This window comes from Podarcis gaigeae (assembly GCF_964106915.1).
Source record: "Podarcis gaigeae genome assembly, chromosome: 14".
Lineage (NCBI taxonomy): Eukaryota > Metazoa > Chordata > Lepidosauria > Squamata > Lacertidae > Podarcis > Podarcis gaigeae.
Window position 1 is genome coordinate 50708982 of NC_139690.1, and position 22124 is coordinate 50731105.

The 22124-nt window shown below is 42.7% G+C and overlaps 1 protein-coding gene across 2 annotated transcripts in view; it reads right to left on the reverse strand.

Moving 5' to 3' along the window:
* The window catches only part of TTYH3 (tweety family member 3), a 78778-nt gene extending 60933 nt beyond the window's left edge, over positions 1 to 17845 (reverse strand). The window contains exon 1 of one of the 2 annotated variants that reach the window (XM_083711595.1): positions 17309 to 17845. In XM_083711595.1, the coding sequence (XP_083567721.1) occupies positions 17309 to 17449 (141 nt within the window). In that variant the 5' untranslated portion in view covers positions 17450 to 17845. The remainder of the gene's footprint in view (positions 1 to 17308) is intronic. The other variant, XM_083711596.1, reaches the window with a different exon arrangement.
* Positions 17846 to 22124: the final 4279 nt, after the last annotated feature.

Below are 22124 nucleotides of genomic sequence, written 5' to 3' on the forward strand. Positions count from 1 at the left end.
CCCATCATCCCTGAGCTCTGGCCTTGCTAGCTAGAGATGATGGGAGTTGTAGGCCAAAAACATCTGGGGACCCAATGTTGAGAAAGACTGATCTACCACATCCTTTCTCAACCTTGGGTCTCCAGATGTTGTTGGACTATAACTTCCATCATCCCTGACCACTGATCCACTAGCTAGGTTTGACAGGAGTTATAATGCAGCAACATCTGGACACCTAAGGTTGAAAAAGCCTGAAAAAGTTATGGAGGAACTCAAAAGCTTGCACATTATTTGTGATGTTGGGGCTGCCCTCATACGAATATTGGATTTTTATCACAACAGAATTCCTGTAGTTGATTGATACATTTTATCTACAAAGTAAGGGTGCATTTAAGTTTTCACAACATTTAAGGCATAATTGGTTTATGTGACCCTGCAAAGACCTTGCTGCCCGAGAGTATAATTACCTCCTTGCTAGATCAGACCTAAGTAGCATTCTTTGCAACAATTCTAGCAGTCAGGAAATAGGTGATGCACCAGAATAGGGTAGCGGTCCATTTGTGAATAAAAGTATCTTCTGCCCACTCATGTAAGCTATAATTAGGTAAAGTGATGTCAAAGACCATGCTAGGAGTACATGCTGAGAAGCAAGAAAGAAAAGAACATTACTTTTATTTCCCTGCAACAGCAGAAGGTAGACAATACCTAGATTTTCCCTGGCATTTAATGGGGTATTTTAAGATAATGAAAGCAGAAACCAGCTCTCTAAAAGGCTTTTCTAAAGATCTCTACACAATGTCACTCCCCACTCCACCTTCTGATTAGAGAATAAGCAGAGAACTAGCATCTCAGAACCTTGGCTGTGGTACGTTACCTATCCCCAAGCCAGTTTTTAAAAAGGAAAGGAAAGGGATTTTAACTGTTGCTCCAGCAAAAGTTCTTTTGTTGAAAAATGCCACACAGGTGTACTATAGAAGTCAGAGAGAGACAGAAAGCACACACACCACACAGACCTTTGGTTTTATATTCCATTTTATTAAGACCTTGAAAGTCATCTTGTTCCATTACACATAGGCTTCCTGAAAAACGGTCCCATATTTCCTCATTACTTCATGTTCTTCATACTGTACATTCAGTCCAACTCTGAAGACAACCCAAAATATGGTGAACAGCTTTTCATTCAAGTTATGTCCCTTCCAGTCAGATATCAGAATGCTCACAGTTGTTGCTCTGGGATGAAAATAGTGTACATCTGCAGTTTTACATATACCAGAGATCTGGAATTCCAATAATCTTTCTTTTTTCAGATTAAGTTTTTTACCTCTTGCAGCTGAAGAAGAATTTAAACACACGTTGACTAAAGCAATCAAATTCTCAGGCACCAAACAATGTTGTACTGAACTTTGCAAGGATCTAAATTCTAGCCAGGAAGGAACAAAAATAAAGAAGAGTTCTAGATGCTCAACAAAGCTTCCAACTCGGAACAGTAATCCTACTTGTTGCCACAAGTGAAACCAGTAAGACAGGACTGTGGACTGTCAAGGTGGACTGTGAAATCACATCCAGCTCTATTATTTAAAGTAAAAGAGGAAATATAGTGGGACACATGCAAATCATCACTACCCCTCCAACCATGATTGGTAAGCCAAGAACCATTCTTGACTTCAAATTATGGTTTGTTTTGAGTGAAATAAATCACATCCCCCAGTTGATGTTACACTAAGTCAAGGATTGTAGCTTGTTGCTCCTGATCACTATTCTATTATACTGATGGAATAATTTTCAGAAGTACTTATCAGATGGTTTAGCGAGTTAATTCCATTGGATATGCATTGAACCAAAGAGTTTTACACTAGACTTTGATTTAACAGTTGCTAATCGCTTTCTCACTTCATTATTTAAAGTAATGATAGAAGGCTTCAGAAACAAGTCCACCCATTCTCCATCATATTATAATGCAACATGACATTAAGGTTCTGCCCCTCCATCAAGTGACAGGTGGATTGAACCTGGTAGGGAAATGCCACTTCAAGTCAGGCAGCTGAACACAAAGGCTTTTGGATGAAGCCATTAAAAATGCCTTTGAATACACAGCAGCTAGATAAAAGTCTGCAAAGTGCTTACTCTGTACATTTGCATTCACTATCTGGCTCCGCACTCCCACCCTACTCTGGAAATTCTAACAATTATCGCTCAGTTTGAGTCTCCCAGAGACCAGGCAAAAATTGAAAACAGATTTCCTCTACAGCACTGCTTGAATTTCATAAATTCCATCAACTTTCTCAGGCTTTCTTAAAAACTGAACTGGAGAAAGAAGAAAAGCAGCAGCAGCAAACACATTGCACCCTTGTTCTACTTCAGCAAACCAGCACAATTAACAATAGTCAACACTTCTGGCAACCCACCACCACACATACACAAAAGTGTGAGAGAGAATTCTTACTGTAACTTCTTATGAACTCTCAAGTTCAAACTATTTCTTAAGACAGGGGTGGTGAACCTTCCAGGTGTTGTGGGACTAAAACTCCCATCATACTGCTGGGGTTAGGAGTTGTAGTTCAACAACATATGTGAAGGGCCATGCAAGTTCCCCATCCTAGCCTAAAGGAGTAAAACATAAACTCTGAAAATCTGAATGTGGAACTCAAAAATGCAGTTGAAAAGATCACACGCTGTCAAGCCAAGATGAAGGCCTTGATTGCAGGTAATCGTTAATAGCACCATAGCACTTCCTAGATAACATCACAGATTAGAGAACCTCTCTGCCATGCCTCAGGATATAATTAAGGTTGCAATCCAGTATCCTCTAATTTACAAATAAGTCCCACCACAACTCAGTAGGGCTTATTTCAGGATAACCATTTATAAGATTGCAGTACAAATAGTGTAAAAGCTAAAGTGATTCAAAACACAAGGCCTCAATACTGTACATAAACCAGTGCAAGTGTCGTTTTCAATCATAGTAAAAAGCAGGCTATGATTTCCCTTATGCAAAGACTGCTGTAGTAATACTCAGAAAGATTCAACATGAGGTTATTCACATTACACTAATGTGGAGCTGGCACTGTTCCAGGTGCCACATAATATTTGTTCTGTTCCTGTAAGAAATGGATCTAACAGTGTGGCAGCACCCACACTTTGGAAATTCCTACCTACTGATATCAGGCAGGTGCCTGCACTGTACTCTTTTCAAGGTGAGCTAAAAATATTATTGTTTACTCAAGCCTATCCAAACATGGAAAAGTTGACAATGTTTTAATTTGTTTTTAACTATTGCTTTTCATTATATTTTGAATTTTTCCAAATACCTGTTTTTAACCTTGTATTTTATTGACAATTTTAATTTTATATATATTTGTAAACCACTTGCTTAAGAATACAGTACCAGATATGCCTTGTAGGATCAGCTCCAACATGCTATACCAGAAGCCTAACAACCTGCAGGTTCCAAGTGGTCTACCAATGAACTATGGTCTACCCTTTTCTCATTTGTGTTCCATAGACCACATGCATAATGAAAATGGGAAGGGGAGAACCAGAGCTAACAAAAAAGACGACAACCATCCCAATTCTGTCAGTATGAGACAGGCGAAGGTCAGTTTTCCAGCACAGAGTATAATTCACTTTAAGTGACTACTTTGCACCAATTGAGAGTACTGTTTGCTAAAGAATGATGCATTCAAACCTACTGGTTTTCTAATTAGCAGACTCTGAACTACAGTCTTGAGTTTCCAGTAGTAGACAGCTCTCAAGAGAGTATTTTAGCACACAGATACAGTCTGACTGAAACAAGTCGATTTGTACTTCTCTTTTTTAAAAAACAAAACAAAACCTTTCACTTCCCTATGTCTGCACACCAGATGCTTGTGGAAGATGTGTCAGCTGATACAAACCTGCACTTGAATGAGCTTCCCAAATATATTTCTTTCAACATATGAATTTGGAGAGGCAAATTCCTGGCTATGTGCTCTGCCTCACGGTTGTCACTTTTCCAAGAATACGAAACAATCCTTTATCAGGCATCACCACATTCATCTGTTGACAGAGGGAGAACATCAGTTCTCATTGGAAAGTTTGAGGCAGGAGGGTAGAAGAGCACATCATGTGGGAAATGCTAATGAACTCGAAATCTAGTAATGAAACTATCAGAAAGAACACAATATTTTAAACATGTTTTGTATCCCATGTTTGGAGACAGATAACAAGAGGATTTTGAGGAGCTCCAAAAGGTCTGTCCCAACTGAGTGAAAGGACATTAAAATAGCAAATACAATTCACTATAAGAAAGTACAAAACTATGCACACTGACACAAAAAAATAATAAAATAAAAATCCTAACTTTGCTTATCCAATTCCAGGGTTTTAACGAGGGAGAAATATCTTGGGGTCATAGTGGATAGCTCATTGAAGATGTTGACCCAGCATGTGACAGCCATGAGAAAGGTGAGTTCCATGTTGAGAATCATTAAAAAAGGGATTAAAAATAAAACTGCCAATACTGTAATGCTGTTATTCAAATCTATGGTGCAATTGCACTTAGAACACTTTGTACAGTTGTGATTGGCACACTTCAAAGACGATTCCGTAAAGCTGGAAAATCTCCGGAGAAGGGCAACCAAAATGATCAAGGGGCTGAAACAACTTCCCTTTGATGAAAGGTTGCTACATTTTGAGCTCATTTAGTTTATAGAAAAGGTGAGAAAGGATGCAGGGATATGACAGAGGTGCAAAATGGTGTGTGGTGTGTAGAAAGTGGATAGAGAAGTTTCCCTTCCTCTCATAATACTAAAACCCAAGGTCATTCAATACAGCTGAATGTTTGAAAGATTCAGGACAGACAAAAAGAAAGCACTATTTCACACAGCACAGGGTTAAACTATGCAATTTGCTCCCACAAGATGTAGAGATGAACACCAACTTGTATTGCTTCTAAAACGGGACTGGAGAAATTCATCAAAGATGAATGGATCTATTCATGGATCTGAGGCAGTATGCTTCTGAATACTAGTTGCTGGAGAGTACAAGTGGGGAAGAGTACTTTTGTAATCGGATTCAGCTTATGGGCTTTCCATACACATCTGGTTGGCCTCTATCATAACAGGATGCTGAACTAGATGGGTGTTTGATCTGACCCAACAGGGCTCCTCGTAGGTTATTTGGGAAGATCTCTTAAAAGAAATCAAAGACCCAAGGATGCTTTTGCAGCGAATTTATGTGGACTCTTGGGCTGAGGTATATTGTCTAGGGCAGGGGTAATCAACCTTTTTATACTTATTGCCCACTAATGCATCTTTCTTGATGGTAAAAGTTCCTTACCGCCCACCAGTGCTCAATGGAAAGAGGATTCAGCTTGTGCCATAGAACCCCCTACCGCCCACCTAGAGTCCTGAAACCCCTGGTCTAGGAGGTTGATGGGGGGCGTTGTTACTGTTATTGATATGACTTTTTTGTATCTTTATTTAGATATTCTTATGATTTATGTGGAAATTGTTCTATGTGTACTTTTTGATGTTTTATTTATTGTTTATGACTACTCTTGTTATGTTTGCAATTATGTGATTTTTTTACATGTTGCAAGTCACCTTGAGCATGGTTTTAACTATGGAAAGGCAGCATACAAAAATAATAGCTGACTGACTGGTTTGATTGAATGCAAATGGGAATTACTTTGGAATTCAGAGTACTAAAATGCAATATACTCAGTCTAAAAACAATATTAGTGCAATACAAGGGAAAGTGTCAACTCCAGCAAGATCTATAACTGTAACTAGCCTGACATTTTGAAACTTTTTTTAATACTGTTTCATAGCTACCAAATGGATACATATTTTAAGGCAAGCACCACAGTGCAAGCCAACATGGAAACTGTAGTTACTTAGTTGTATGAAAAACCTGCTACTGTATCCATGTTCAGCTGCATTCCAAGTAAATTTTCAAGGTAAAAGCAGACTTTTTATTTTTAAGGTTCTGCATCTTGAGACTTGGTTCAAATTACACTTTGTGCTGCTTAAGGAAATCCTGGCAGCTACTAAGGACATTGAGCATTCTATAGAGATCCCTAGCTTGCTCAGTGACTGCAATTCTCAATATTTATTTGGGCCTAAGAGTTATGACAAATGGACTTAAGTGATAGTTTAAATTTGCAACCTATGGACTCAGTGCCAGATGCAAAAGTAGATGCAAATAATCTACACTTGAAATAGGTGCTCGGGGGTTCAAGTACCAGTTGCTTAGCAGATAAGACGATGATACTCTTTTGCTTCCAATTTATTATTCTATTTCCAAAATGTTCACCCTGCGTTATTAGTCCGCAATGCTCTTGAGGTAGTTACAGAAAAACAATGTTCCTTTAGGGCGGGCATGTCCAACAGGTAGATTGTGATCTACCGGTAGATCACTGGACGCCTGTAGTAGATGACTGGTAGATCACTGGCTCCCCCCAAAGAAGCTCAACAAGTTTGGCTACCCTAAAAAAAGCTCAAAACTTTTGTCCTGCACCCCCAAAAACAGGGCTTTCCTCCTCCCTAAAAGAAGCTCGCCAACTTTGACCTGAACCCCCAAAAGGGGGTAGATCACTGCCAGTCTTTAACTCTGTGAGTAGATCGCAGTCTCTTGGGAGTTGGCCACCCCTGCTTTAGGGAGGGCACTTAGCTTAAAATGAAAATGGGGTCAGTTCAAATTCTAACATCTTGTTCCTGACTTAAGGAGAAAACCCACAGCGCAGTGGCTGAGTCCCTATTTTCAAAAAGGGGGAAAGAGAGGACCCAAATAATTACCGCCCAGTCAGTCTGACATCAATACCAGGGAAGATTCTGGAGCAGATCATTAAACAAACAGTCTGTGAGCACCTAGAAAGGAATGCTGTGATCACCAATAGTCAGCATGGATTAGTCATGTCAGACTAACCTGATCTCGTTTTTTGACAGAATTACAAGCCTGGTAGATGAAGGGAACGCAGTGGATGTAGCCTACCTTGATTTCAGCAAGGCATTTGACAAGGTGCCCCATGATATTCTTGTAAAGAAGCTGGCAAAATGCGGTCTTGACTATGCTACCACTCCGTGGATTTGTAACTGGCTGACTGACCGAACCCAAAGGGTGCTCATCAATGGTTCCTCTTCATCCTGGAGAAGAGTGACTAGTGGGGTGCCACAGGGTTCTGTCTTGGGCCCGGTCTTATTCAACATCTTTATCAACGACTTGGATGATGGACTCAAGGGCATCCTGATCAAATTTGCAGATGACACCAAACTGGGAGGGGTGGCTAACACCCCAGAGGACAGGATCACACTTCAAAACGACCTTGACAGATTAGAGTACTGGGCCAAAACAAACAAGATGAATTTTAACAGGGAGAAATGTAAAGTATTGCACTTGGGCAAAAAAAAAAAGAGAGACACAAATACAAGATGGGTGACATCTGGCTTGAGAGCAGTACATGTGAAAAGGATCTAGGAGTCTTGGTTGACCACAAACTTGACATGAGCCAACAGTGTGATGCGGCAGCTAAAAAAGCCAATGCAATTCTGGGCTGCATCAATAGGAGTATTGCATCTAGATCAAGGGAAGTAATAGTGCCACTGTATTCTGCTCTGGTCAGACCTCACCTGGAGTACTGTGTCCAGTTCTGGGCACCACAGTTCAAGAAGGACACTGACAAACTGGAACGTGTCCAGAGGAGGGCAACCAAAATGGTCAAAGGCCTGGAAACGATGCCTTATGAGGAACGGCTAAGGGAGCTGGGCATGTTTAGCCTGGAGAAGAGGAGGTTAAGGGGTGATATGATAGCCATGTTCAAATATATCAAAGGATGTCACATAGAGGAGGGAGAAAGGTTGTTTTCTGCTGCTCCACAGAAGCGGACACGGAGCAATGGTTCCAAACTACAAGAAAAAAGATTCCACCTAAACATTAGGAAGAACTTCCTGACAGTAAGAGCTGTTCAACAGTGGAATTTGCTGTCAAAGAGTGTGGTGGAGTCTCCTTCTTTGGAGGTCTTTAAGCAGAGGCTTGACAACCATATGTCAGGAGTGCTCTGATGGTGTTTCCTGCTTGGCAGGGGGTTGGACTCGATGGCCCTTGGGGTTTCTTCCAACTCTATGATTCTATGATTCTACAGAGTTGCGTGCAAAAAAGTTTCGCTTCTCAAATCCAAAGAAAGGATTTCAATTAGAAGGGCTAGGAAAGAATTCCAAGATGCAGACAGCCCTGAGCTGAATAGAAAAGTGATGGCAGACTCTGGAGTTCAACTGTTAAGTTTCAAGACTGAAGCAAGGTATCAGCAGTGCTTTATTGCCATTTTTTTATTACCATTTTCCCCTTGGTGTACAGAATGCTTTTATAATTCTCATTTAGTTTCTCCTCACAATTTACTTTGGGTTAGCTATACAGGACTTGCCCAAGACCAGCCAGCTGAGAAAAACCTGGAACCCTGATGCCCTGTGTTTAAACACTACATAGCTACTTCATGGCATTTGCTCAGTACAATGAAGACAAATTCCCTGGCTAAAGCCAGACAGTAGGGAAAAAATGTAGTATAGAATTTGTAGCAGCAGCATTTTAAATCTATCTCCAGACATGGTACACAATAGCAGAAATTTTACAGCAACTACTGGTTATCACACACTTGTGCAATCAATACCCAGATTTATATTATTACCACATTTAAGAGACTGACACCCACCATATATAGGGAAACAGAAGAATTTCCAGAAGATAAAAACTGGCCATTTAATCTCCAGTTTGATAGCCAAACAAAACTGCAAAGGAACATAATTTGATAGTTCTGGGCAGACCTCAAAGTCTGGGCAAAAATTGTATTATCTAATCCCATGAAACAAGCAGCCCTTTTTACACAAAGAGACTAAGTTGCACTGACACGCTTGCATATGGCAAATGCATGGCCCCTAATTAGCTTAGGAGATTTATAAAACGCCATATATCTGGGCATAGTACTGTAGATAAAAATACAATTATAATGAAATATGTAAACAGCTCCTGCCAGGACTCCTGTTAGAAAAAAATTGGCTTAAAGCAGCAGTCACTCTTAAGATATTCCATTAGCAACTGCTACACTGATATTATTTTTTTTTAACTTCCTGAACAGGAGCTACTTGCAACTACGGTAATCTGACCACATCTGCTGGAAGCTTCTGTACAATTATACTCACAGCAAATCAACAGAATCCAATTCACTTTAGCAAAAATTGGGGTGGGTGGGGAAATTTTTTATTTGTGTGCATCCCTAGAGGTTGTCTAAGCCCAACAATGTAAGGCTTGTCATGTCCTACAGATTTTTAAAATCTGTTGGTAAGAAACAGAGCAGAGTATTATTGGCACAAAGTTCTCAGAAGCACTGGCTCTGCACTCCTCCTTATCTTTATCTTTGGGTTTATGATTCACTATTAAGTAAGAAGCCTTGCAGCATGACTCAGATATTAAACTGTGGGGAAAAAGGGAAGAAAATGGCTTACATCTCATGATATGCAAATGCCTATACCATAGTGATTCATACTAAATGGGAAAGAAGGCAGAGAAGGGGTAGAGGTTCGTCTTTCAGAATGTTCTACAGAATATGATCATATAATGGGACCATAATATGGATCAGATTCTTAGTCCAATATTATCAACACCAGAGGATACCCAACATGTTGCCCTCCAGATATTATTGGATGCCATCATCCCATAGAATTTGGCAAGCTAGCTGGGGCTGATGGGATTTGTTGTCCAAAAACATCTGGAGGACACCATATTGAATACTCAGATCTGGCAACTGCTCTCCAAAGTTTTAGGTACAATCTTTCCCAGTCCTTTTGCAACAGATTCTTTTTAGCTAGGGGAACTGGGAATTAAGGGTGTATGGGGAGTTAGGGGAGTAGTACCTCTGGTGAGGGACACGTGATGTACTTTCTGAGGTAGTTTGGGTACTTTAGGGGTGTATGGGGAGTTAGGGGAGGAGTAGTACCTCTGGTGAGGGACACGTGATGTACTTTCTGAGGTAGTTTGGGTACTTTAGGGGTGTATGGGGAGTTAGGGAGGAGTAGTACCTCTGGTGAGGGACAGGTGATGTACTTTCTGAGGTAGTTTGTCCACCTTTGGTCCCCATCCTTCACTTAGATCCCACATGTGGCTCCTAGAGGCTGTCAGCACACAACAGCAGCCACACCACGGGAACGGCTTGGACTGGCCGGCTAAACCAGGTGAGGGTAGCCAATGGGTCTTAAATCTTCAATGAGTAAGGGAATTCCCCTGTAGGGGAAGACAGGCTCCAGTGGATTAAGCGGACAAGACTAATAGTGGGACCAATGGTCAAGAAGGAAGTTTCTGTATGTGCTGTAGAGGGTAGCAAGGATCAATGGGGTTCATCAACCTGGGAAAAGAGCCCATCGAGGAGAAGGAAAACTTTGATCCTAATCCTCCGCCAGTGTTAGAAACTCAGGTATATAAGCTAGGCGCCAAATGGCTCCTTAAACCAAGGTTGCAGTCACCCAAGTGATATGTGTAGTTGCTATTTTGGGGCAAGATGACTCTAAAGTCTTATTTTTCAAATGATGAACTGACTGTGGTTGATTCTCAATTAAACATCTGGCTAGTTGAGATGACAACCTTGAGCTAGGTTAAGAGCTTTGTGAACTTCAAGAAGAAAAGTCACTTGATCCAGGGACAGTCCACATATATACTGGCCTATTCCAACCTTTTTCTTAATGGTGACTGCTGCTGCTCAGGCTGCACAGAAAAAGCAATTTGGTTCCATAAATTCATTCCGATTGTGCAGATAAAATATAACTGATAGAATTCTACAAGATGGGGTATTAGTGTGTGAAACGAGTCCAGATCCAATGATCCTCAGGTGGCGAAGATGTCAGGTGCCATCTTGGCACCTAGTCTTCTTCACTTGGTTGCAAGTGGTCAAAAGCCACTTCACAAATCTGGACTCTGTAAGACTTCTGGGTGGTGCCTTGCATGCCTCCTTCCGGCAACTCCAGCAGCCAAGCTGGCCCCAAACGTACTTCAAAGTTCAGCAACATCATCTGTCAGGTGAAGCTTGGAGCTTCTCTTGGGAAAAGGGGAAGGATTAAGAATAGCTCCACGAGTTTCACCTTCCCACACTCTAACCCTCTAGCGATGATGGATGGAAAAAAGGACGTGACTATGGAAGCTGGAGAAGCGGTAAGAAAGGAAAACAAAGGTGTGTGTTCCCAGATTAAAGGGAGATACCTTCATGTATAGGTACATATAAAGATGAAAACATAAGGTAGAAGAACCCTACTCATTTGTACTGGCATGAAGATAGCTTCAGAGGCTGCTACCTCTGAATCAGCAGCAAGACCTTATATCAATGAAAACGGGAGATATTTTACATCCTTATACTATATGGTCTTGCAGCAGCACACAATGTAAATGTTGTGTCTGAAACACTGACATTTTGACACATTCATACTGAGGTGAAAAAGAGTGAAGGGACAGTCCAGGGGAAGCCATGTGGGATGGAGGTGCGGTTGTGACAAGGAAAAGAATCAAAGGCAGTGCTGATGTTGACATGTAAAGCTTTCACATAGCTTGGATCAAACAGACTAAGGGGACTAGGCTTTCACAATAGAAAAGGTCAACCAAGAGTCACCAGTTAGTTTGCAACTTCATTTTTACAATAAAGATCATATCAGGTCTCAATGGCAGAATGCAGCAGAGCTAGATGCTTAGTACACAACTGTCTCCTCTTTCTCCAGGCAAATTAAAGGCTGCTATGTAGTCTCTCTGCAGAGAGGAGAAACAGAACTAAACGCAGTGCAGTCATTCCATTCCATGAGGGGTTTATCACCAGTTAAAAGCTCAGTGTGCACGTGCGCACACACAGAACAGCCCCAGGACTTCCTTAAAATAGAGGAAGGGTGCTTACTTCAAAGCAGTAAAATGAGTACAACATTAAACCCCACATATGGTGGGAAGGACATCCAAACTCATTCAGTAGCTATATGCTATGCTGGCTGTTTCCTTTACAATGAGGCAAAATATATTAAAATGATATATTTTACATAAGGGAACATTTATGCCTTACTATCACTTTAGGAGCTGCAAAAAAAACAAACCAAGCTTTACCTAAAAAGCTGCTTGCAAAATTCATGTCTACACTATAGTTCTCAGGAGATAAAATTGGCTCACTTATCAATAAAAGGCATAACCGAAACCTCAAGCTCAGTTCTAGCCCATAGTTAGATTTAAAAACACTACCACCATATAGAATGTTTCCTGCCACCTCAAGAGACTGCATGGACCATATTTCCTCAAGAGATGAATGAGTGAAGGGGGGCCCTTTCCACATCCTCTCGACCCCCTGGGAAACTCAACAAACGTGATACACCTGTAACTGGGTGTGGAGACTGCTGTGGGCAGCCTGAGGAAGGACCATCCACTATGGGCTGCCCATAAAAAGCAAGTTTAGAGTGAGAGACTAGAGAGATGACTGCTATTTCCAGGATCTCTTCTCATTCTGAGACTTTTGTGGGTGAGGTGAGAACCTGGACTCTGGGTGAGAACCTGGAGAATGAGAGGGAGGGTGAGTCAGAAGAAAAATGAATTGAACTTGATATATTGGTAACTTTGTAACATTTTTATATGCAACTGTATTTTTGTAATATCTACAGTAAGCTGTCTGTTGTTGCTTACGTTTTTGGCACACTGCTTAGATATATTTTTAAATATATTAAATGGTATAGAAATGAAACTAAAAACTAAGTAAAATAAATAAAATAAGAGGGAATCCTTTTTTTTCCAGAGTTTGCAACTTAATAAACCCTTAACACACTTTAAACTTTCAAGCATTCAGTCACAATCAGGGGTTAATTGAGGAGAAAGCAGGTATTATTAACTTTCCTGTTTAGAGATACTTGCTTGGTGTGCTTGTAAAGTCAACAGACTGATCTTTAAGGTGGTCTTCTATTGTCTTGCCCACAATGCATGACAGGACATAGAACAGGAAAAAACAGTGCTAGATCTGAAACAGCAAAATACATACAACTGCATCCAGCAGGAAGTTCAACAGAAAATTTACAGGAGATGCAAATGCTTATCTCACTTAAGTGCACAAAAGAGCATCTGAAAAACTGACCCCAAATTTCTCAGAAGACCAACTTAACTGAAAAATTTCTCTGCAATAGAAACCTAGTTAGAAGTGTTCAGCACAGAAAAGCTGCAAGGGTTTATCATTACAGTACACAAATACACAATCGCACCACTGCAACTACATTCTTCTCTCCTGTAAGTAGATTTTACCCTCAATTTATCCTCTCACTCCCCCTAGTCTGGTACTGTTGAAGTAAGGTACAATATACTAAGAATGGGCAAAAGTCCTGAGTTTTCAATTGCAATCACAAATACAGTATAGGTATTTTTTTCATGCACCAATTATTGAAATTGCATTCACACTTGTTCAATAGATTATACACATCTTTAATCTTCATAACCTAACCGATTCTTTATATCCAGATCCTTCAAAGGCTCACGCACTTAGGGATCTTGCAATACATTTATTGCAACACAAAACATGAACCATGGAAAACAGCCTAGAGAATCAAGTTTCATATCAATGTAAAATATCAGTTGGTCTATCTAATTCATTCCCCCAAGAAGGTGCCACTTTTTGTATCAACAACAGGCTATAATATTTAGGCCACACAACTGGTATCAAAACAAAATAAGAAGAATTCCCCTTCACGTGCCTATATTCCTCCACATAGCAAATCATTGGAATAAATGAAAGCCACAGAATACACACAGAAAAAAGATTGGGCTGGAAGCGAGGTTCTTAATTATTTTGCACTTCATTTTAAATTTTGTCAACAGATTGCTTTAATGCCTTTATGCATGAAACAAGGTTCAAGAGGGAGGCATAGATACACAACCATTTCTATGCTTGGTTTTTGCTGAACCTTAGGTAAACAAGTGCACTAAGAGGTGCAAAATGATGTTTTCCAAGCTAAAGATCATGGCTATACAAGGCAGCAATCATGTTAGCTCCACTCAAAAAATGAAAGGCAGGAAGAAGGGTGCAAAAGTAAAAGGCATTTCAGTTAGAAGGCTAGTCAAACCAAGAGCAGAGATTTCAGGTCCAATTTTTTGTGCAGGTGGGAGAATTAAGTGTTCCATTAATAAATCCTTGCAATTTCAACACAGAGCTATAATATAGTAAGTCATCCATTTTAATAAAAGCAGTATACAGCAAGCTGTTCCTAAGAAACAATAGGCTTCCAAGTAACTACAAGACCAAAGAGTGGGCTCGATGTACCCTTTGCCCAATTCAATGTGAAATTCCTTTTGTTTTCCTAGGTACATACCCAGAACATAAGCCTTGTGAAAGACTAACACCAATACTTGGGTCAGAAGTAAATATACATGATGAAACCAAAGGGTAAAATACAATATGGAAGACTTTCCCACTACCACCAGAGTCCTTCCCAAGTTCCTAGGATGTAATGACATGAACCACTCTGGATTAATGTTCTGCATGCACAAAATGGGTAAAGAAGAGCCCAGTAAAACAGAGACTTGCTTTCAACCTCCAAGCCTGAATTCCGCCTCTGCTACCTCTGCATTTCTAGATTTGAAAAAATGGGAGGCAAAATGGACGGGTTTGTACAAAATTTGTAACACCCCTACTTTCATCCCCAAGGAAGCAGGTTCAGACAGGATGTCTCTATGCTACAGTCACTCTTACTCAACTTCTTGTATGGAGGCAAAGCAAATGGGATGAGGCACAACTTTCTCAGCAGTAACCTCATAAGAAATATTTGTGGGGGAAAGGGGAACAGCTCTTTTCATAGCCCCAAATACTTTGGTGTGTAACAGACTTTGGTCTATTTCCCCCAATTGTTTTGGGTAGCAGCAACTGAGTGGGGTGAAAGAAAGGATAAGAGGTGATGACAGTAAATACGAAGGAGCCATAGCAGAACTGCCCTCAACCGGAACTGCTATAAGAAAGAGAACTGGAGAATTGTAGGAGAAAGATGTCGAGGATCAATACAAGAACTGTTCCAAACTCTCCTAAGGCTTGAAATAGCCTTCTCCAACCTGAATTCCAACTCTCAGCATCCCGGCAAACGGTTACAATGATGGAAGCTGTATCCCAGAAACATCTGCAGAGCACCAAGCTGGGGAAGGCTGTTCTGAAGCCCACATTTTTATGTCTGACAGTAAGGCAATCAGGAAACTGCCTGCCAGAATTTGCTCTTAACAAACAAAACTCCCTGCATATAGAAAACAAGCATGCCATGGGGAAAAGGTAAATTTAGCTTTTTCCTCTTCTCCCCCCCCCCCTGCAGTTCAGTGTGCAATTTGTTTGTGCGAAAGGTTTGAATATGTAAACCCCCACTTGGACCTTCAAGTGGTACAGTCTAGAAGAAAAGGGTTTATTCCTTGATTTTGCTGAATATATTATACTTGCCAGACAGGGGTGGATGGGTAGGAAACTGAAATGATGGAGATCTATGGAGGACAGTGAAAGGTGAAGGTGCACATAAATGCAGAAAATTGTATTACCAGGAAAATGTCTCCTCAGCCTGAACCACTATAAGAAAGTGAGTGTGTGTGTGAGGAGAGAGAGAGAGAGAGAGAGAGAGAGAGAGAGAGAGAGAGATGAGGTTTGGAAAAGATGATTAAAAAGGTTATGGCAAAATTCCTTTGAAACTGACTGCATGTATAAAAGCCTATCCTCAGATTATAGAGGTTCTTTCCTTTTCTGACAACCCCCTCAGTTATTATTTTTTTAGAAGGAATGGAAAGGGACTTGTCAGTTTCACTATTGCCTCTCCCCTCAAAATTCTAACATTAATTAGGGGAATATGTGGAGGAAATGTTGGTTTTCTCTCTCTCTCTCACACACACTCTCTCTCACTCTCTCTCTCTGTGTGTGTGTGTGTGTGTGTGTGTGTGTGTGTGTGTATGTGTATGTGTGTGTGAAGTGTGGACAGAGAAGAGACCAGTATGGGGGAGAGTGTACATGTGGGGAAATGTGTGCAAAATGGGGAAATATGAGAAAATATGAGGTGTGGATGAGAGGTAGATGAATATAAAATGGGGATAATATGAAACTCCCCTCTGTCTGAACTGAGGTTCCCTGCCTGCATATACAGGGTTTGGGGGGGGTGAGAAGGTACAGGGTTAAATGAGGATAAATAAAAACAGGGGAGTGAAAAAGGAAGATTTCCAGGGAGGGGGGCCATATGGGATAGAATGAGGTAAGTGAGGTTGGAGGTTGAAATGAAGGGATGTGGATGGTCTTTGCCCCACACTTCAGCTGCCACTCACATGAGGAAACGTTATCCTATTTCATTATATGGTGCTCTTATTACTGCATTGTATTTTTTATTATTACATGCAGTACTGAAAACCCTTCGGATGAAGGGTGGCTTAGGATCTTTTTAAGCAATGGAAATCAAATGAAAGGGGCTGTTAGAAGAAGATAAATAAAAACAGAGCCTGCCAGTCCTTTCCCCACCAGCAAATCCCTATATGAAGAAAACCACACAGTTGTACAAAGCCAGGACATTGTGTTCTGAAAAATCGCTATTAAGTACAACGATCATAAATTAACGAACATATAAAATCAAAGGGAGAGGAGGGTAGGAGAGAGAGAAGTCCGATAATGAATATGCTGTAAATGTATAAATATAAACAAAGTGGAAGGGTGAGAGTGCACTTGACAATACAAACAAATAAACATAAATAAATAAAGTATGCATGGGGGGGGAGACAGAGAGAGCGAGAGGCTGGATAATTTAAATAAATAAATAAGGCAAGCAGGCAAAGGGGGAGATTAAGTGGATGGGCAATGTAAATAAATAAATATAAACAAGTCTGAAAAAACAAAGCGGCGGGGGGGGGGTTGGGAGCAGGGACTGATAATATAAATAAATCTAATTGGATAACTAAATAAATATAAACCAAGCAAGCACGGAGAGTGAGAGGGTGGAAGGGTAATGAATGTAAATGAATTAAATATAAACAGACGAAGCCGGGAAGGGGGGGGGGGAGATGGGGAGAGAGAGAGAGAGAGAGAGAGAGAGAGAGAGGGAGGGAGGAAGGGACTGACAATATATAAATTATATATTATATATAAATTATATATAAAATAATTATATAAATATAAATTTATATAAATTATAAAGCCTGTTGGCTGCAGGTCTCTCTGGGTGGCTCGGGCGAGGGGAATCTACTAATGGGTTCTGTTGTAGGTGTATTTCTCGGTGTGTGTTGTGGGGACACACACAAAACACACACACACACACACACACACCCAGAGGGGGAGGCGGGTGGTGAGGCGCCCCTTCCTTCTCACCTGCTGGTACTCGGCGTCGTCGGGTCGGAAGTCGTCGCCGACGGCCTCCCAGCGGAGGCTGAAGTGGGGCAGGCGGTGCAGGAGGCTCACCCACCACGGAGGAGAGTAGCTCACGCCGGCCGCCGCCGCCGCCGCCGCCATGCCCGGCCTGAGGAGAGAAGGCGCCTGGCCTCCTCCGGTCGCCTCCGCCGCCTCCTTCTCCCCCTCAGGGACGCCGCCGCCACCTCCTTCCTTCCTTCACCCGGAGGAGCTGCCCCTTCCCGCGGCCATGAGGGGGCAATGCCAGCAGCAGCAGCAGCGCCGCCTCAGCTCCGCCGGTTCAGGCGGCCCAGGAGGCCCCGCGGCCCCGGCTTCGGAGGCTCCGTGCCCGACATGGCCCCTCTGCCCCGCCGGCCCACACGCTCCCTCCGCTCGGCGCGGCTGCCGGCGCTCTTTGTTCGCCTCTCGCCGCCGCCGCCGCCGCCGCCTCTTCCTCCCCGGATGGCGCCGCCCACAAGGACCCCCTTTCGGCGCCGCCCGAGTCGGCCGCCCGCCGCCCGCTCGCTCCCTGCCTGCCTGCCTGCCTGCCTCGCTCCCTCGCCCGCGCGCGTGCGTGCGTGTTCGTGGGCTGGCGGAGGGGGCAGAAATGGCGCCTCAGGGAGCAGGCCCTCGGCGCCGCCAGGCCGCCATCCCTGATGCTGCTGCTGCTGAGAATAGGGGACGGAGGGACACCATGGCCACACACACACACACACACACACGGGCATGGGCACAAAAAGGTCCCCCCCTACACACACACACACACACACGGTGAGAGGGGGATATGCACTAAAAGCTCTCTCTTTACACACACGGGCATACAGTATACACAAAAGGTATCACAGAAGCATGAGGGGGGTATACACTAAAGGCTCTTATACACACACAAACAGGCATGGACCCAAAAGGTCCCCCTACACACATGGCGAGAGGGGGATATGCACTAAAAGCTCTCTCTACACACACAGGCATATACACAAAAAGTATCCCCTACACACAAGCATGAGGGGGATATGCACCAAATACTCTTTTACACACACACACACACACACAGAGAGAGAGAGAGAGAGAGAGAGAGGCATATACACAAAAGGTATCCCCTACACACACAGGCACACAAGCACAAGGGGGATATACACTAAAAGCTCTCTCACATATACATATACATACACACACACACACACACACACACAGAGGCATGGGCACAAAAGGTCCCCCTACACACACACACACAGGTGAGAGGGGGATATGCACTAAAAGCTCTTTACACACACACACAAAGGCATATACACAAAATGTATCCCCTACACACACAGACACACAAGCATGAGGGGGATATACACTGAAGGCTCTTATATACACACAAAAACAGGCATGCACACAAAAGGTCCCCCTACACACACACACACACACACACACAGTGAGAGGGGGATATGCACTAAAAGCTCTCTCTCCACACACAGCCCCCCCCCCACAAAAGCCCCCCCCTTACATACACAAACAGGCATATAAACAAAAAAGGTCCTACCTACACACAGGCATGTACACAAAAAGGCCCCCTACACACACACACACACACACACGGGGTGAGGGGGATATACATTAAAAGTTCACTCTACACACACACACAGGCATATACACACACACCCGCTTACATACACAAACAGGCATATAAACAAAAAAGGCCCTACCCCCCCACACACAAACACACAGGCATGAAAGGTCCCCTTACACACAAGCTTTCCCCACACGTACACACCAACGAGCATAGGCGTATAAAGGTCCCCCTTCACAGAGAGACATGTGCACACAGAGGCATGCACACGAAAAGTTGCCTCTAAACACAAGACGTCTCAAGAGACAATGGGGTGCACCTCCGGGGTGAAGTGAAACCGTTGCCTTTGCAGCACCAAAGTGACCTCTCAGGTACGCAAACCTGGGCAGTGTGTATGGGGATCCTTGGCCTCCTGGAGGGTGTCTTTGGGCTCTGAACCCACCATGACAGCCTTTGATTCACAACCATCAAGTAAGCTTGACCTGGTTTCGCGCCCTGTTCCCGATGTAGATGTTCACTCACCCCTTCTTCCCTGGCATTGGTCATTTGTGGTTTGCCGCAGGTGCCAAAATGTCTTGGGCCAGCCCCGTGTGTTGGACACCAAAACCCTACTTTTGAAGACACTGGAAGTATTCAGAAAAGCATTTTATTTTAAACCTTGACAGGTTCATATAAGCAGTTCTTCAGGTAACGATATTCCAATCTTTACACGTAACCAAGATGAGGGTCTAAAACTTCCCAGCAATTCCCTCTCCCCCCTACTTATCATGCTCTAGTTTTCCAGACTCTGTCCCAGCCCATAAAAGTCTACTTTGTCCCATCCCAAAGTCTCAAATTCTACCTTGCCCCCTCACCTCACCTGGCAATATTTTGAAAGCCAATGTTAGTTAGTTAGTTAGTTAGTTAGTTAGTTAGTTAGTTAGTTAGTGAGTGATTGATTGATTGATTGATTGATTGATTGCTCCATAACCAGAGTTCTCTTGGTGACAAATTAAAATCTGAAACCATCAATCAATATAAGCAACAGCAGGGAAAACCATATAGCAAAAAACCAAACCACTTCAGAGCCAAGGTTAATGTAGGTTTGGCCACATTCATATAATGAGAACCACAAAGCACCTCACAGAGCTAAAACCAAATCCTAAAACTTAAGTGAATTGTAGAAATTAAACTGCTCATACAAACAAGTTTAAAGGACCTAGATTACTATTTTTTAAAAGCTATTTGCCTGATGCTGGGCACTAAAATCTACAGAGAAGTTTTTCTCTGTCCTGCCACATCTGACATGTTTGGTGGGAACGTGAACAAGAGCCTTCTCAGTGGCTGAACCCAGACTTTGGAACTCCCTACCAAGAGAAGCTCACTTGTTCCCCTTGATGGTCCTTCTGCCAGCAGGCAAAAACTGAAAGTTTGTAGTCACCATAAGATTTGGTTTACTGATCCTAAGATTCGGTGCTTCAGAAAACAGGTCACCTTGATCTGAGGTGCTTCATGGGCTGCCTGATTTGGCTCAGAGACTGTCCAAGTCTGCTCTCTTCCACCCCAGCCCTGCATTTCACTACAGGGAAATTTAAAAACAGCTATAACTTCGCTTTTCTTTTGATGGAAGTGGATGGAATTTGCAAACATATTATCCTCTTCAGAGTGCATAAGGTTTGCCAAATTACAGGCAAATAGGCTGAGGGTTAGGGTTGGGAGTGGGGATAATACTTTTAATGTTTTATTTAAGAGAGAGAGAAATGAAACACCTATAATTTTTTTGGGGGGAGGGCAGAATTGGACAACATTTTCAGGCACGGCTGTCCCTTTTGGGAGCATGAAATCAGCAGAATTTCAGGTTAGCTGCAGTGGTTTTCCTGCAAGGGCAGCCATTATTGTTTCAGCATAGGTAAAAAAAATCACTTAATCGCTCCTTCGTAGTGGTTAGGTTGAACCAGCTAGGATCCCTGACCATTAGGTCCAGTTGTGACCAACTCGGGGGTTGCGGCGCTCATCTCGTTTTAATGGCCGAGGGAGCTGGCGTACAGCTTCTGGGTCATGTGGCCAGCATGACTAAGCCGCTTCTGGCGAACCAGAGCAGCACACGGAAACGCCGTTTACCTTCCCAGCTTCCCACCCATTTATCTACTTGCACTTCGACGTGCTTTCGAACTGCTAGGTTGGCAGGAGTAGGGACCGAGCAACGGAAGCTCACTCCATGGCGGGGATTCAAACCACCGACCTTCTGATCAGCAAGTCCTAGGCTCTGTGGTTTAATCCACAGCGTTACCCTCGTCCCTAAGATATTATCATGCTGAGGTGCTAAGTCTGAATCTCACCTAAAGCCCATGTCCTTTGACCTGGAATTTTTCTCCCTATCAGTGTGGGACCCAATTTTCATTACCATTCTCTACAAAGACTTAGGCACACTCCCTCCTCTCTCTCTCTCTCTCTCTCTCTCTCTCTCTCTCTCTCCACACACACACACACACACACACACACAGTCCTGGCACAGAGAACAAACTCTGGGCTTTGGAACCAGCCCACAGGCACCCTGGCTGAAATTAAGCCCTGGTCACATGCTTATCATGGACTCATGGAACACATATGCAACATAAAATTGGCTCTAGGCCAGTCCATTGCTGCAAAAATCCAGAGCCATTCCCAGCTGTGTGAAATTAACCTTTGTTTCAGAATGTAAGGGAAATATATCCTCTTAGGACTAGAAATAAGTTAGCTCTGATTAGCTTCAAGATGGCATAAAGAAACAGAACATGATAACAAGTAGTCATTGTTTTAAAAAATCCCAAATTTACTGCTGGGCCTCTTGCAAAGATTAGTGTGGGCAGGGGAGGTGGGGAGATTCTTTGTGGAAATGTTTTGCATTAGGGAAGAATGTGCCAGATGAAAATTAAATCTGGCTGTATAACATGAGAATTCTTTAAACTTTTCTAAAGTGTGGATCCCATCTCACAGTTCACATGCTTTTCTGCTTGACTTACGGACCACATCTCTTTGTCTTCAGCTGCTTAATAACCCTGTATTCATGTGTTGTGGTGGTGACATACTTAGCTACAGTTAGCACACTGTTGCCTGAGGGGGGGGGGAATAGTAACAAAGCCCATACAATGAGATTAGTCAATTTTACATGGGCCACGTTCAACTGTTCTACATACTAAAATTGGAAAACTTCTAATCTAATTAAACCAGCCTCAGCAAGAGAACCAGCCAAGCCACAGCAGTCTCTGTCTACCATTGTGGAAT